The 15,096-nt window shown below is 42.2% G+C and overlaps 1 protein-coding gene across 1 annotated transcript; it reads right to left on the bottom strand.

The window, feature by feature from the left end:
• Positions 1–585: 585 nt before the first annotated feature.
• LOC308302996 (butyrophilin subfamily 1 member A1) lies at positions 586–5,517 on the bottom strand (the record flags this gene model as incomplete). Its single annotated transcript, XM_080747315.1, has 9 exons — positions 586–1,145; positions 1,384–1,410; positions 1,503–1,529; positions 1,967–2,018; positions 2,739–2,879; positions 4,009–4,161; positions 4,906–5,013; positions 5,202–5,300; positions 5,455–5,517. The coding sequence occupies 9 exons, from the start codon at positions 5,515–5,517 to the stop codon at positions 586–588; spliced, it is 1,230 nt and encodes a 409-aa protein (XP_080603441.1).
• Positions 5,518–15,096: the final 9,579 nt, after the last annotated feature.

Genomic DNA, 15,096 nt, shown 5'->3' with positions numbered 1-15,096 from the left:
CTGAGGATAAGACCTATTACACTATGTCAGTGGTTCTCAACTTTTCAGGCTGTGACACCCCAAAATAATTCGATTTGAACTGGGGCCCCCCCCCCACCCGGACAAGCACTTGAAATTGTAGGAGTTGAGGCATTACATTTAGTGTGATTCTGTTTGATCAGTTTTATAATATAGTTTATAATATAGTTTTTATTAAAAGGTCCTTAAAGGAGTAGTTCACCCACAAAATGACTTTTTTTCTATTGATTACTCATGCCTTGGAGACTTGAGTACAATAATATTTTTTTGTATTTGTTGCATTCCTAAGACGAAAAATGTGGCACTGGATGGGGAAACTGTCAGGGTAAATTTACTATAACCAATTTTTTGTCTTAGGTATGCGACAAAAAATATTATTGAACTCAAGTCTCCATAGTGTGAGTAAATCAATAGAAAAAAAGTAATTTTGGGGGTGAACTACTCCTTTAAATTGTCACTTCACTGTCTTCTGGGACCCCCCCCCCCCCCCCCTCAAAAAAGAAAAACGAAAATCATGTGGGGACCTGACCCACAGGTTGAGAACCACTGTATGTAAGGGAGAACAGTTCAGTTCCACAGGCAGGACCTGGGGCAAAGGCAGGGCTCCCGGGCATCCGCAGGCCTGACCACCAGGTCCTTGACCAACTCCACGGTTCCAAACACCGGATACAGTCTGTCGGTGAACGTCTCGTTGTAGGTGTAGAGGTGGGCGCGCTTCTCCACGTCGTAGAAGGACAGCTGGCCCTGCTCATAGTCCAGGTAGACGCCCACCTTCCTGGGCACCCGGTTCCGGGGCAGCGCGGTGGGGGGCACCGTCAGGGCCTTGAGCTCTGTGCCCCTCTCCAGGCGCAGGGTCAGGTAGCCCGTGTCTGTGTTGAGGGAGCGGTAGCCCTTCCTGAGCGCCGACGCCTTGGCCACGCCCAGGCGCCAGTCCCGCATTCCGACCTCCACCTCCCAGTAGTGGCGTCCGGAGGTGTAACCCTCATTGGCCAGGGCGCACCACCAGCCCTCGAAGCGCTGCGGGCCCTTGGGCAGGTCCTGGCGCTGCATGCCGCAGCGCATGCGCTTCTCGTCGCTGGAGATGGTGAGGTCCGCGTTGGCCGTGTCCGGGTCCAGGGTGACCTCCTCTGCACGTTTGTAGATCAAGATGAGAACATTTAAATCTATACTTCAATCAATCAATCAATTAAAAAAATCTGTCAATCAATCAATCAAGCTTTATATATATAGCACAATTAAGACAACAAGCGCAGTTAAATGTGCTTCACTGAACGGCATTATAGTATATAGAGCATATAGAGTTTAGTGGTTAACTAATCAGAATGTGAACAATGAAAGGGTGCATACTGATTACAGTTTTAATACCTGCAGCATCACAAATCCAGTTCCATACTGTAAAGGAAATAAAGAGAAGCATTTTTGTAAAATTCAAGAATTCACTAAAAAATACATTGCATTCAATCTAAGGCAGTTTGTTGTCTTACCACTGTGGGGGATGTAGCGGGCTGCGTCTGAAAGGACAAGTGAACACTGTAGTTACAAGGAGCCGTAAGGGCTGTTTCAATCGATCATACATAACATCCTACATGGTCCTTCACCAGCGCTATTCTTTAATCAGATATCAATACTAATTGGATGTGAGTGAAACTCATCACGTTTGTTCTGCTACCACTACAGCAGCGGCTGAGTCATTTACCAGTTGATTGACGTTGGAACTGCTGATGGCTCTTAAATCCAGCACATGACATTCTGTTATAATCGATTCACATTTCACAATTTTTTTTGCGAGGCTGCGACAACAGCACTTGTAACTTGTTTACACATACATTCTCACGGGATATTTTGTCAAATAGAGCAAAATAAATAAATCTGGTTTCAAAATATATTAAAAAAGGATAGATAGATAGATATTTATAAAATAGCAACTATGTAATAGCGCTCCACCTACCAATCCTCTGGCTCCTCTGCTTTCTAATGAGCCATTGTTTGGTCACATCCCCCTAAACGCAAACACACACACACACACACACACACACACACACACACACACACACACACACACACACACACACACACACACACACACACACACAGAATTACAAACATTAATAGAAAGCGGACATTAAATATAATCTTTTTTGTACTTATTTCTAAAGTGTAGTTGCTTATTTGGGCTTGCTTCCTGATGTTGTTTAAACCAGTGTTTCGCTAATTTATATTTGTCTGCAGACCCCCCATATGAAAATATTTTCTGCCAGGGACCCCCATACAAGATCTGTGTTGTTAAAATGTTTCTAAAATGTTTCATTTTTTTAAAATGCACAAGCGATTGTAGATCGGCTATTTTCAAAAAGCCAATGTATATGTTTCAAAGGGCAAAGGGCTTGCCTCAACACAGCATACATTTTCCATTTCTACACTTCAAGGTTATGGGGGTCCGTGGCCAAATGCATTTCAAACTGGGGGTACTTGAAATTAAAGAGTTTGAGAACCACTGCAGTAGAAAGCCCTACAAAAGAAACTGCACCAAAGCATGACACAATATTAGTGTTGACAATTTTGTCAAGTTTTTAGTCTACTAAATGTACAGTTGATTTTGGCTATTCGTTTACGAAATTATCAAACTATCTAGTCTCAAAAAGGTAGTCGACAAACATTCTTTTTTCATAGTTGTAGTCTATGAAATCAACGGCGTGACACATGAAGCCAGAGATCCACACCTGGTCAGGGCTGTCAGAGTTGAGGACGGCCATTATGACAAGCTCCATGGCTGGGAGCATGTTGGGCAGACGACCCCTCTTCCACTGGAACTCCAGGTCATCCAGCATCATCAGCACAGGCTCCCCGGGCCAGATACTGGGCTATGGAGAGGAAATGAGAAGAGCAATTAAAAAGATATAGGCTATAAGGAAAACAATGCATGGGTCTATATTGTATTATAATCAAATCTTTTATGCATTATAATGCACCTATAAGGCTTCATAACACTTGTTATACTGTACATGTTTATAATTATGACAACAACAACAACAACAACTGACAAACAAAGACACTTTAATAGCTGACTAAGTTCTGGGAGTTATAATGTGCTGTTCAGCTGAGCTTATAATGCATTATGACCATTGACCAGCACTTATAACTTTTAATTTCCCTTGTGGGATAATAAGGGTATCTATCTATTATAAGCTGCTATGCATGAAAACAGTGATAATGTGACCCGATACTTAAGTAAAGTACTGACAAGAGCTTGGGACTACTGACAAGAGCTTGGGACTAAATACATTTTGGCTCTATTTGAACTTTTTTATATGCCGCTTTAGTGTCCGTTTTTGGACAGGATTTATACCCGACAGTGACAATTTTACAATATTGCTACATTCATGAATTGACATCCACCACGTTTTTAAGGATCCGTCCACTGTTGTTGTTGTCATTCAACACTCCACACATCACAACAAGTACAGTGGGTGTCGGGAGACCTTATACAGAGTGGGTGGGGTTTGGATTAATCGTTCTAATTAGATGCAGAGGAAACTGGGTCAGGTGGATAGTCCTTAATCACCAAGGTGCCTCCACCATGAGCTGACACACCGAGACACACTCGCTCACACAGAACCAGTGGTGGATGAAATACTTGAAAGCCATGCTTGAATAAAAGTAAAGATATCTACTGGACAGACACTCATTTGAGTCAAAAAGTCTTAAAGTAGCTCAAATAAATGTACGGTACTATAAGTATTAAAGGTATCTGGTGTTAATAATATGTAGGCCTACTTGAGTATCAAAAGTAAAAAAAAAAAAAAAAAAAAAAGTATAAAGTGCTTTCCATTGTTAATAAAACATTTTTTATGCTGTGAAGTAAAGGTGACAGTCATGAAGATTATAAAACTCAAGTAAAGCAGAAAGTAGAAGGACATTACTGTAAAGTAGAAGTACATTACTGTAACAAAGTAATTTACACCACTGCACAGAGCCAGGGCTGACACATACCTCAGGCCTACTCTTCATGTCTCGCACCCAGTCCATGATGACTCGTTTGTGGGGCCCCATGTCATACTCTCCCCCTGACTCCAGCATGCAGAGGAAATGACCCTTCCAGTCTCTCTTCTCTCGTCTCTCATAATGATTCTCCGTTGTCCTAGTCTGCACGGAAAAAACAAACTCATTGATCTTCTTAATGCTTAGACAACACATATTCTTTTTCTTATTGTTGCCTTGTTAGTCCCGTGGGGTAAATTTAGTTTTCAGCTTCGCCCAGCTGAATGTTGATCAGATGTCATGATGAGTGTTTGGGTGGGGGGCACAGTTATAGGGGTTAAGTATCTTGTTCAGGGACACTTTGGTAAATGGACTGCATTTATAAAGCGCTTTTCTCAAAAGCACAATGTATTTCACATTCACCCATTCATGCACAGATGGCAGAGGAAACCATGCAAGACGTCACCAACCTGCTCATCAGGAGCAGTTAGGGGTTCAGTGTCTTGCTCAAGGACAGTTCGACACAGGAGTAGCCGGGGATTGAACCCACTCTAACTCCACTCTACCTCCTAAGCCACCCTTTGACACATGGATAGTTTTGATAACCAGATGGCCACTCTCACTAAGCTAAGGCTGCGTCGACCTCTTGTCAATACCCAGTGAAATCGTTTAACTAATTTCTGTTTCTATAGTGTTATTCATTTGTAACTCAGAGCTAATGTAACCAATTTACTTTTATCAACACTGATGATTTAACTGTGTGGGTGTGTACTGTGTACTGAATGTTAAGGTTCTTTTTCAATGCAGTGTGGTAGGGTTGGTAGTTGTACAGCATTCTTCCCTCTATCACTGCAGATCATAGATTGAATGTTTGCTTGTTTTTCCCATGCAGTGATAGGGTCGGTATACCTGTATTCTTCTCTCTAGCACTGCAGACCATTCCACTATGAAGTCCCGACACACACTGGGAGGCCATGTATCCTCACTGGTCCAAATATGGCAGAGGACATTTGACCTCTATGAGAAGATAGAAGGGCGTCGATCGAAAGGGAGAGAGAGTCATAAATAAATGTTACATATATAATTAGATAAGTAATACATCGGCCCAGAGAAAGATTGAAGAGAGAGAGAGAGAGAGAGAGAGAGAGAGAGAGAGAGAGAGAGAGAGAGAGAGACAGAGAGAGACAGAGAGAGAGAGAGATTACCTGGCACAGTTTGTTGAGTTCTCTGGCCAGTTCCATTATGAATAACTGACTCTCTACCAAGGAGTGTTTCTTCTCATGCCGCACTTTCTTACGAGACTCCTGGAGCAAAGGAATATAATGAAATATCAATCGCTTGAGCTTTATGATCACATTGTTCGAAGTTTGGACTTCTGTAATCGTCACCCGAGGGTGGGCTATAGGGCAGGACCTGCCCATTAAGTAGTGAATTGAGCACAGTGGTGATTTTGTATACCTTGAGACGGATCTTAAGCTTTTTAGCTGGCTCTACGAGGAACTGCAGGCAGTCCTTCATCATGGTGACGGCTGGATAGAGAGAGAGAGAGAGAGAGAGAGACCAATGTAAATGCGTGTTTCCCATGCCAATAAAGCCCCTTTGGATTGAATAGGGGGGGGGGGGGGGCAGAGAGAGAGAGCAATACCCTGAGATACAATAAATCATCGCTGTCGGGCAGAAACCTTGTATCTCCAACTTTCAAAGCTGTATGTTTATTCGTAAATTAAAACCCTACTTCATCATACAAAAGTGTCGCACACAAGTTGTGAGAATAGCAGATCTACACAAAACCTCTCAAAGCGAGGCGTTGGGGGCTTGTAGATCGGCTATTTTTACTACTTTAAATAGTTTTTAAATTAATAACCCAAAAAAGGAAGGTTTTGGACAAAATAATAACCAAAAATAGGAAGGTTTTGGACATACAAGGTTTCCACCCTACAACGACGTAATGAAAAGCTGTAGTACGCTGGCACCCGTTCTGACGGAGCCGGACCCAAACTGCAGCTGACTGGACTCCTTATAGAACACCCGAATCGATGAGAGGGCAGAAAACAGTAATTTATGAGAGGTGGCAAAATGTGTGTGTGCGTGCGTGCATGTGCTTGTGTTTGTGTGTGTGAGAGGGCTGGGGGGGAGAGAGAGAGAGAGACAGAGCAAGAGCACTGCGGAACTTTTATCACTACTCTGCAATGGAATCACACAGAGGAATCATTAAGGCTGAACACTGACTTGAGCTGGGGAGGAGGAGGAGGGCTGAAATGGAAGCGTGCCATAGTTCAAAAGAGAGAGGTTTAAACCCATGCCCTCCTGAGACAAGAGAAGTGTGACGTAGACTTGAACCACACACACCCACACACACGCGCACACGTACACACACACACACTCCACCCTAACACGATTTCCTCTTTGTGTTTGGGCCAACACACACACACACACACACACACACACACACACACACACACGCACACACACACACACACACACACACACACACACACACACACACACACACACACACACACACACACACACACACACACACACACACATCCCGATCATGGCCTTGAATTTGGAGACTTATTCCAAGGAGATGTGAGGCAGCACCCCGGAGCACATTGCTGTTGATTCAGCAATCAGCAGCAGAGGTGTCGCACCAAATTCTGGGCCCTGGGCACAAGGATTCACTGCGGGCCCCCCATGAATGTTCTTCATAGGTGGAGGGAATTTAACCCATTTAGAACGCATTATTTTGTGCTTTAACTATTGAAAAATAGTAGATATACAAGCTCACAGCGAGCTTGCAGCTCTGCTATTTTTGAAAAATCGTGAAAATTAGTTTTTTGAAAAACCTGTTTCTATGTCAGTGGTGCTCAAATGTTTTCATGTGAAGGACCCCCAAAATTATATTTATTTGGACCCCCATCTCAAAATATTTAGTTCCAGGGACCCCCCAGAAGCAAAATTTGAGTTACAAATGTTTGCTTAAAAAATACAGATCTACAAAAATAGCAGATCTACAAGCTCGGCACGCTGTGAGCTTGTATATATATTTTTCAATAGCTAAAGTATAAAATCCACCTTGGGCCCTAGTAACTCAGTCCCACTTTTCCCCCCCTTGTGACGCCTGACGCCCCTGATCAGCTGCCCACCCCTGCACAATACTTTGATGTGTGGTACAGTACAATGGATTTTCTGCTCTGTGTGTGTGTGTGTGTGTGTGTGTGTGTGTGTGTGTGTGTGTGTGTGTGTGTGTGTGTGTGTGTGTGTGTGTGTGAGTGAGTGTGTGTGTGTGTGTGAGTGTGTGTGTGTGTGTGGCGTGTGGTGTGTGTGACTTCTAAAGGAGACAAAATGAGCAAAAGGTTGAGGAGTTTGAGGACTTTGGCAAAGAGAATAAGACTGCCAGTGGACTTTGGACTGGCAGGTGTCAAATGTACCCATTAAAAGTACATTGTAAAACTGTCAGTTAACAGTTATGCCCGGCATGAACAGTTATGGGAAATCAATCAAAAATGTCAGAGAGTCCACTTAATTTCAATTCATCAAATTAACTATATCAACATACCGTTGAATCTATTGAAGCTCACATACAGTAGGCTAAGGGCACAGATCTGCTCCTTTAACACTATAGCCTACTCTATGGGCTAAAAGCGCATGCACAAACTGGACACGCAATAAATCATTATTCCTCCGTCTAGAAGCTACTACAACACTTAGGGAACCTCATGTGTAGTTAAAACAGAAAGCACGTTATGATCAAAACAAGGATGGGATTAACTTGGGGTTGCCTGACACACGTGTATAGAGAGAGTGAAAGGACATGCTGAGCTGAACCTGTGTTGAAGAGACATGGAGTTTATTTTATCACAATGCAAAGCAATAGTCCTATATAACAGCAACAGCAGCATCTAAAGACCTTACAAAGGGTTGTATTTAGATAGGACCTATTGTCTTTGAATTGATGTAGCCTATATGAGACTCATTTTTAAATACAAACTTGGTACAGAATGAGCTGTTGGGAGTAGTGGCGTACAGATTAGGCTAGAGAAAATCCGGGATTAGGAGTTCTATAGGATACTGTACACAACGCAGACAGTGTGCGTCTATATTAGGCGAGCCTGTTTGCAAATATCAAAACAAGAGCTTTGGCAAATCAATGTCACATCAGATGTTCATTTAGTGGCTATGGGGGAGAATGTATATTCTACCCCTCCGCAGTTCATTCTCCTGGGTGAACATTAAATTATATTCTGCATGCAATGTTCCATGGTGCATAGACTCTAACTGTAAATAATCATTAGTATATATAGGCCTACAGAGCATGCACAATTATATTATTATATTATCCAGAAAAAAAAGAAGAAAAGGGGGGGAAAAAAACATTTTCCTACCCAATACCTACCAACACACATCCACAAAGTAGCCTAAACTTTAACAACAACGTTTTGTGTATAGTACATATTATTAGTGAAGGCCAAGTTAAGAAATTTAGTCTTACCGTGTTGTAAAAAACAGATATCCTTTCTGCAAAGCACTTGTGAGTGTTCTCCAGGTCTTTTACCCAGGTTAAGTATTGGTAAATGACTCCTTCTTCACCATCCCTGGTGCACAGCTTCATCCACTGTCTAGATGCTGCAGAGTGCGCGCTGCTGTATATTCTATGTACATACAGTAGTATGCTGCCCAGCAGCCCGAGCCCGACCCCACTTGTGTTCGGGTGTTTCCGTGGGCTGCAGTTGAAGAGCACTCCAGTAGAGGTCGCCAGAGCCCACCATCGCACCATTTAACTAATTTCTGGATCCATTGTATTTACTCGGACGCTGAACAAATATGGAAACACAGCAGACAGACAGAGACATTACATTTTGATAGGCCGTTTATTGGCAGACGTAAGGCATATGTTTTCATTATTATCCTGGTTAGGTGGCTCTTATACAAAGAAGCGCTGAAAATAATAGCAACACTGGCTGATACGCCGTTGTCTCTGTGGAAATAATTGGCTACTGCCTGTGTGGAATTGTAAAGTGTCCCGGTATGTTAAATGGTTATTAATATGCATACACGGAAGTGTTTAGTCTGTGAGGCGGTCAAGTAGGTGCGTCTCCTCTCCTCCGGCAGCCGATCTGATCGTAGAGAAGACAAGTAGAATAATGGCACCCAAAGAACCACTACTACAGACTCTCAAAGGTAAACACTAGGCTATGATAACAATAACTTGTCTTGCTGTGGGTAATGCTTACAATTATTTGAGATTGGACGCGGCATTTCTCTGCCGTTCATCTCGCGACTTTTGATCAGATGCTCTCGATGATCATCATTATAGCTTTGTTAATTAGGATGGCCTAATGGCCATTTTAATAGGCTATCTTCTGAAGGTATAGTTGTATGCAGTGTTGCATCGAATAGGCTAATCAATAATCCATCATGCAAAAATAAATGATCTATGTGGTTTGCATGAATGCTATTTGAACACTTCGATACCCTCTCATCGCCGCCCAGTAGACCTATAGCTGATTGATTGATTGATTGATTGATTGATTGATTGATTAGGAGCATAAATAGGTTACATATTGCAACTAATGGGACCAAACAACTGTTTTCCGCCAGTATGTATCCTGCACCTGCAGTCAGACGGGGAGATTGTGACAGATACCAACCCTCACCTTGCGTCTTGCTGTGAGCTGATTGAGCTCATCTTGAGGAAAGGCATCCATCGTAAGTAGCCAACAAGACAGCCAAGTATAAGCTATATTGAATTTGGCATCATGGCATGGCATGGACAACAGTCTGTCACACTCATACATTGATAAATGTAGTAGGCCTACTCTGACTCTGAGTGATACCAACCGTGTGTACCGTGTGTCAGTGTTGCCATGTCTGCTTAAGTTATTATAAGCTACCTTTTTTTTTCTTTCTTTTTTTGTGTGTAAAGTTGCTTGTAAATATTGGTGGTTTACTGGTCGCAGTTTTTGGAGCTGTGTGAAGCACAGGCTCCCTATACGTGGCCGTGTGGGTGGGTCTGTCTGTCTGTGTGTCTGTCTGTCTGTCTGTATGTAGCCTGAACTTCCTAAACTTCGGCACGCCACTAGTCCCACAGTTTTGCCACCACACACTCGCGCCATATGTCAAATCGACCGGCTTACTCGGGAATCGTGGGCTATTACTTTTCTAAGAGAAAGGTTCTATAGTTTAATTGATATTAATTTATTAGTGAATTAATTTTCCCCATTGACTTATAATGGGAATCGCAAAAACTCACATTCAATTATTTGTCTCTCGCAAACCATAGGGGCTAGAGTTTCAAGACTTGGAGAGGAGGTTCATAATGATTTCAAGGATTAAATAAAAAATAATTGTGTCATTTGGCCGCATGGTGGCGCCATAACACCCCACTTTACGTTTTGGCCTGTAACTCTTGAACCGTAGGTCGGAAAATTAAAAATATTTTTTCCCTGGATTCCTTGGGTCATGACGCATCTCCCCATATAGGCCACGCCCATTTGCGCCATGATAGATTTTCCGCCATCTTGAATTTTCTCCAAAACACACTTTTTGCTCCTTTTCCTACATATTTTCTTCAAATGTCACAAAAATCGGTACACATGATCCACACACACACACACACACACACACACACACACACACACACACACACACACACACACACACACACACACACACACACACACACAGCTCCACTTCACACGGGTGTGATTTTTTAATTTAATTGTGTCTAAAGTGTTGTTGCTTAAGTTATTTGGGCTTGTTTCCTAATGTTGTTTAAACCAGTGGTTCTCAAACATTTTCATGACAAGGGACCCCCAAATTAAAATGTAGCTATTTGTCTACGGACCCCCATCTGCAAATAGTTTGTACCAGCCAGGGACCCCCATACCAGATTTGTGTTGTTAAAATGTTTTGATGCATATATTATAGGGTAGGCCTACACAACACTGGTGTGTGCATGTGCGTACGGTACACGTGTGTGTGTGTGTGTGTGTGTGTGTGTGTGTGTGTGTGTGTGTGTGTGTGTGTGTGTGTGTGTGTGTTCCCAGAACCAGACTCTGTACACCTGAGTCTGGTGTACAGAGACTACTGGCAGTGTTTTGAACAGCTTCCACAACAGGACACCTGTGGCAGGTAACACATGATTGATGTTATTAGTTCAACTGACAAACAGCCTCAAGATATTGAACATGACACGGTACAATAAGTGCAACAGTGTAATAAGCTCCTTGTTGGTGCTGTTTGCATAGTGTGTGTGCAGTGTCCCTGGCAGTGGAGAAGTCAAAAGCGTGTCGGAAACTGCTAACAGCCCAGGGCAGGGGTCGCTACCTGCTCAGGCTAGCTCTCAGCCGCAAGGTCCTCCAACAGTTCATCACCCACCTTCTGCACACTCCAAGAATACTAGAGGTATGGCCATCTGCCCTGCCTTTTTTAAATAATGTCCTTAAATATCCAGTTTATGCACAATTAGTAAACACAATTGCATGCTGCTCTAATTAAAGTAAGTGTTGAAGGTAGGGTATGTGAAATATTTTTGTTAAAATAACTGTTAAATAGCTCTATATTCTGTACTCTATACTCATTGACAGAGTGTTTGTTCAGTCTCCCCATCTCTCAAGCTCTTTAGTAAACAGAAAATGCTTGCACAGGATACACATTAAACAAGTGGAATTGTAATTGATGACGCAAAGAAATGAGCAGACAAAATTGGAACTGGAACACTGCAAAATTGAAGCTGATAAATGGGTACTCTTTCCTGATTGGCTTTCTGTTTATTAAAGAGATGGGGAGCCGGTGAGACAACTGTCTGAGACAACAGTCTTACAGAACAAACTGACTCAAGACTCTAGGCGCTAGCAATGAGTATTATCAGATTATAGAGCTTTAATCCTTTAACAAAGAACAAAAAGTTTGTTTTAACCAAAAAATGTTAACGAAGAACTGGTACATTTCCCCCTAACTAAACCAATTAGAATAACTTACTTTAAGAATAAACCTACTCAAAATAATAATTGTGCTTGCATTGTATTGCTGTTTTTCAGTGGTACAGCCCTGCTATGTCAATACTTAGGAATGAGGAATTTGTGGGTGAGGCTTTTTACCTTATCAGATTGTCTTAAATCACGTTGAGGAAATTATTTTCATCACCTCCCCAAATGGCCACAACATGGTCAATAGTGTCCAATGCACATGATGAAATGTCCTTCCTGTTGCAGAACCTTTCATGTCCCTGCTGCTAGTTCTCTCACAGATGGAGTTCAAACTGGACATGGAGGTTAGCGCAAATTCTTCCGGCATGCATTCATATGCTACCGTGGTACAGAAACACAATACATTTGCAATTAACATACACTAATATTGTATAGTGTCATTTCACCATGCCAACTAATATTTATTTTCTCTCAACAGACTTGCAGTTTTCTGGACGAGAGCTGGCTCCTACCAGTAAGACTTATGGATCTTATTGCTATCCTGTAACAGTTATTATTGTTTAATGCCAATTATAAATCTGTTATTTTACGAGATGAAGTTCTACTTGTGTACCCAGGTGTGTGAGATGTATGAAGCAGTACCTTGTCGGGAGTTAGGCATGGTTTTAAGGTTGGCATTCCACCACTCATACACCATCTATAAAAGTAATTATAATAGTAACTAAACTATACAATAAAAACTGGTCAAACATTGGCCAAATTGTCAAATAATATAAGAAAGAGAAATATTTTCACAGTCTGTGGAACCAAGTCAAACTAAATGTAATGCTCCTACAATTCCAAGTGCTTGTCAGGGTGGGGGGGGTTCAAATATTATTTTGGGGGCTCACAGCCTGAAAAGGTTGAGAACCACTGCTCTAGTCTACACCTTCTGCATCATCGCTCTCTCTCTCTCTCTCTCTCTCTATCAGGTATCTCAGTGGACGTGTGTTTGTCTTAGACCTGTTGCACGGCAGCCAGGCTCAGGTAGACAAGTTTATCTGTCCTGGTGATGTTATCGACGAGATCAATGGAATCTCCCTGCGGAATTCGAGGAATGGACAGGCAAGTGAAGCGAGTCAAGGTCAAGATGAGATAGTGCTCTAAATTACAATACTGTGTGTGTGTGTGTGTGTATATATTTATATATATACCGGTACGCTATATACCGTATGTGGTATATTCATGTACACACATAAGCAACATAAACAAAGCTTACGTGGCCTGACAGCAACATGGTACGAGCAAAGGTTGAATAAACATTTATGGTGCACGTCTTTTGAGCATTTCGTTCACACAGAAACTCTTGTGATTGTCCAGGCTGGCACGGTCCTCTCTCAGCTAAAGGGACGTCCTCTGTCCATACGTGTGCTGCGGTGGAGGGACAGGGACGGAGGCGTTTATCGGCCTCTCATTAAACACCTACGGGCTCTGAGAGTGGAGAACCCCACTCTCAGGCTTGGCCCATGTTCCTCTGATCAGACAGATGAAGCCAATCAGCGGTCGCCCCCGTCACAGTGTCTCAAAGAGGGCAGGTAAGTCATTTGCACCACCTACAACTATTGGCTAAATGTCCCAGTTGAGACACATTTAAACGTATATTCTCTACGTTATTTTTAGTGTTGCCCGATCCCGATCACGTGATCGGATCGGCCGCCGATATGGCCGTTTTTATAAGATCGGAGATCGGGGGAAAAAAAATCGAAAAAAAAAAAAAAGTTTTTTTTTTTTTTTCAAAAACATATTTTCTGGGAGTACTGAAAGTTACAGGTAAGGTGAATGCGATATGAAATGTAAGCTTACCATAATCACAGTAATCCTTAATCATTTTCAATCATATTCAAGGGCTTTTGGAGAAATGAGACAGACAGAGCACTGCAGAGGGAAGGTGATTGTGTCAGACTCTGCGTACAGCTGGCAGCTGATGCCAATAAGTAGTAATTGGCCCCTTGCTAATGGATCAAAGGAAGGCAATTATGTCTCTCTGCACTGTCAACTAGCTCAGTGGTTCTCAACCTGTGGGTCGGGACCCCCAGGGCGGTCCTCAAATTATTTTGGGGGGGTCCCCAGATGATTAACTTAATGTGCAACATTGTTTTCTCTCTCAACAGTAAACAAATCAACATAAAGTTTAAGTGTATAGAGGTTATCTGCACATTTCGAAAGTGAAAAATTAAGGACTTTTTAATACCTCTAAAATGACAAATTAAACATTGGCCAAATTGTCAAATATTAAAGCCAGAAATTGTGAAAATAGCCGATCTACATGCTCACAACTCCTCGCGTTGCGAGGCGTTGTGAGCATGTAGATCTGCTATTTTCACAATAGAACCGTGTTATACAAAATATACTTCCTCAACTCTTCAGGGTCGGGGGTCCCCAGTTAAAATATGATTATTTTGGGGGTCACAGCCTGAAAAGGTTGAGAACCAAGTGATAGAATGAATAGATTTTTTTTTCTTCTTAATGCCTTGCCAAAAGATCGGATCGGGAAAGATCGGGATCGAATCGGAAGCAATAATATTTGATCGGTATCGGATCGGGAGCAAAAAAACCCTGATCGGGGCATCCCTAGTTATTTTACATCTATGGAGACACTGAACCATAACTCTCTCCAACAGGATTGTGTACATTGTGCAGTATCTGGGAAAGACAAACGTCGGAATGGTACATATTCATGTGTACATTCTATTTCAACTTAAATCATGTTATTAGTTACTTCAACTATTGTTGGAAATAATTTGTAGTTACGTTCAGATGTTGCCTTTTTATTCTCTGTCATTGTGTTTGTGAGAGCAAATACTCAGGAACTACAGTAGGCATGCGGATTAATGATCTACTCTTTTCTCAGTTTGGAGGCAAGGAGGTGCTGCAGTGTGCAATACCACAAGTCTTGCAGCAGAAACTGCCCGGCAAGGTATTAATCCCTGCTAAATATGAATAGAAATATGAACCACAATGGACTTTTGGACAATATAATCCTATCATACTGTCATTTGTCCTGCAGGAGGTGCTCTTGGACATGAAGGAAACACACTTGACATGCACAGAGAAAAACACTAAGCAGGTGGGTGTCCATTGGTAGCGAAAAGGCAACATTATATACTGTCATATCAATATCCTGATT

The sequence above is a fragment of the Nannobrachium achirus genome (assembly GCF_963921795.1).
Source record: "Nannobrachium achirus genome assembly, chromosome: 18".
Taxonomy (NCBI): Eukaryota; Metazoa; Chordata; class Actinopteri; order Myctophiformes; family Myctophidae; genus Nannobrachium; species Nannobrachium achirus.
The sequence above is the reverse complement of the archived record's forward strand: the minus strand, read 5'-3'. Positions and strand labels throughout refer to the sequence as shown.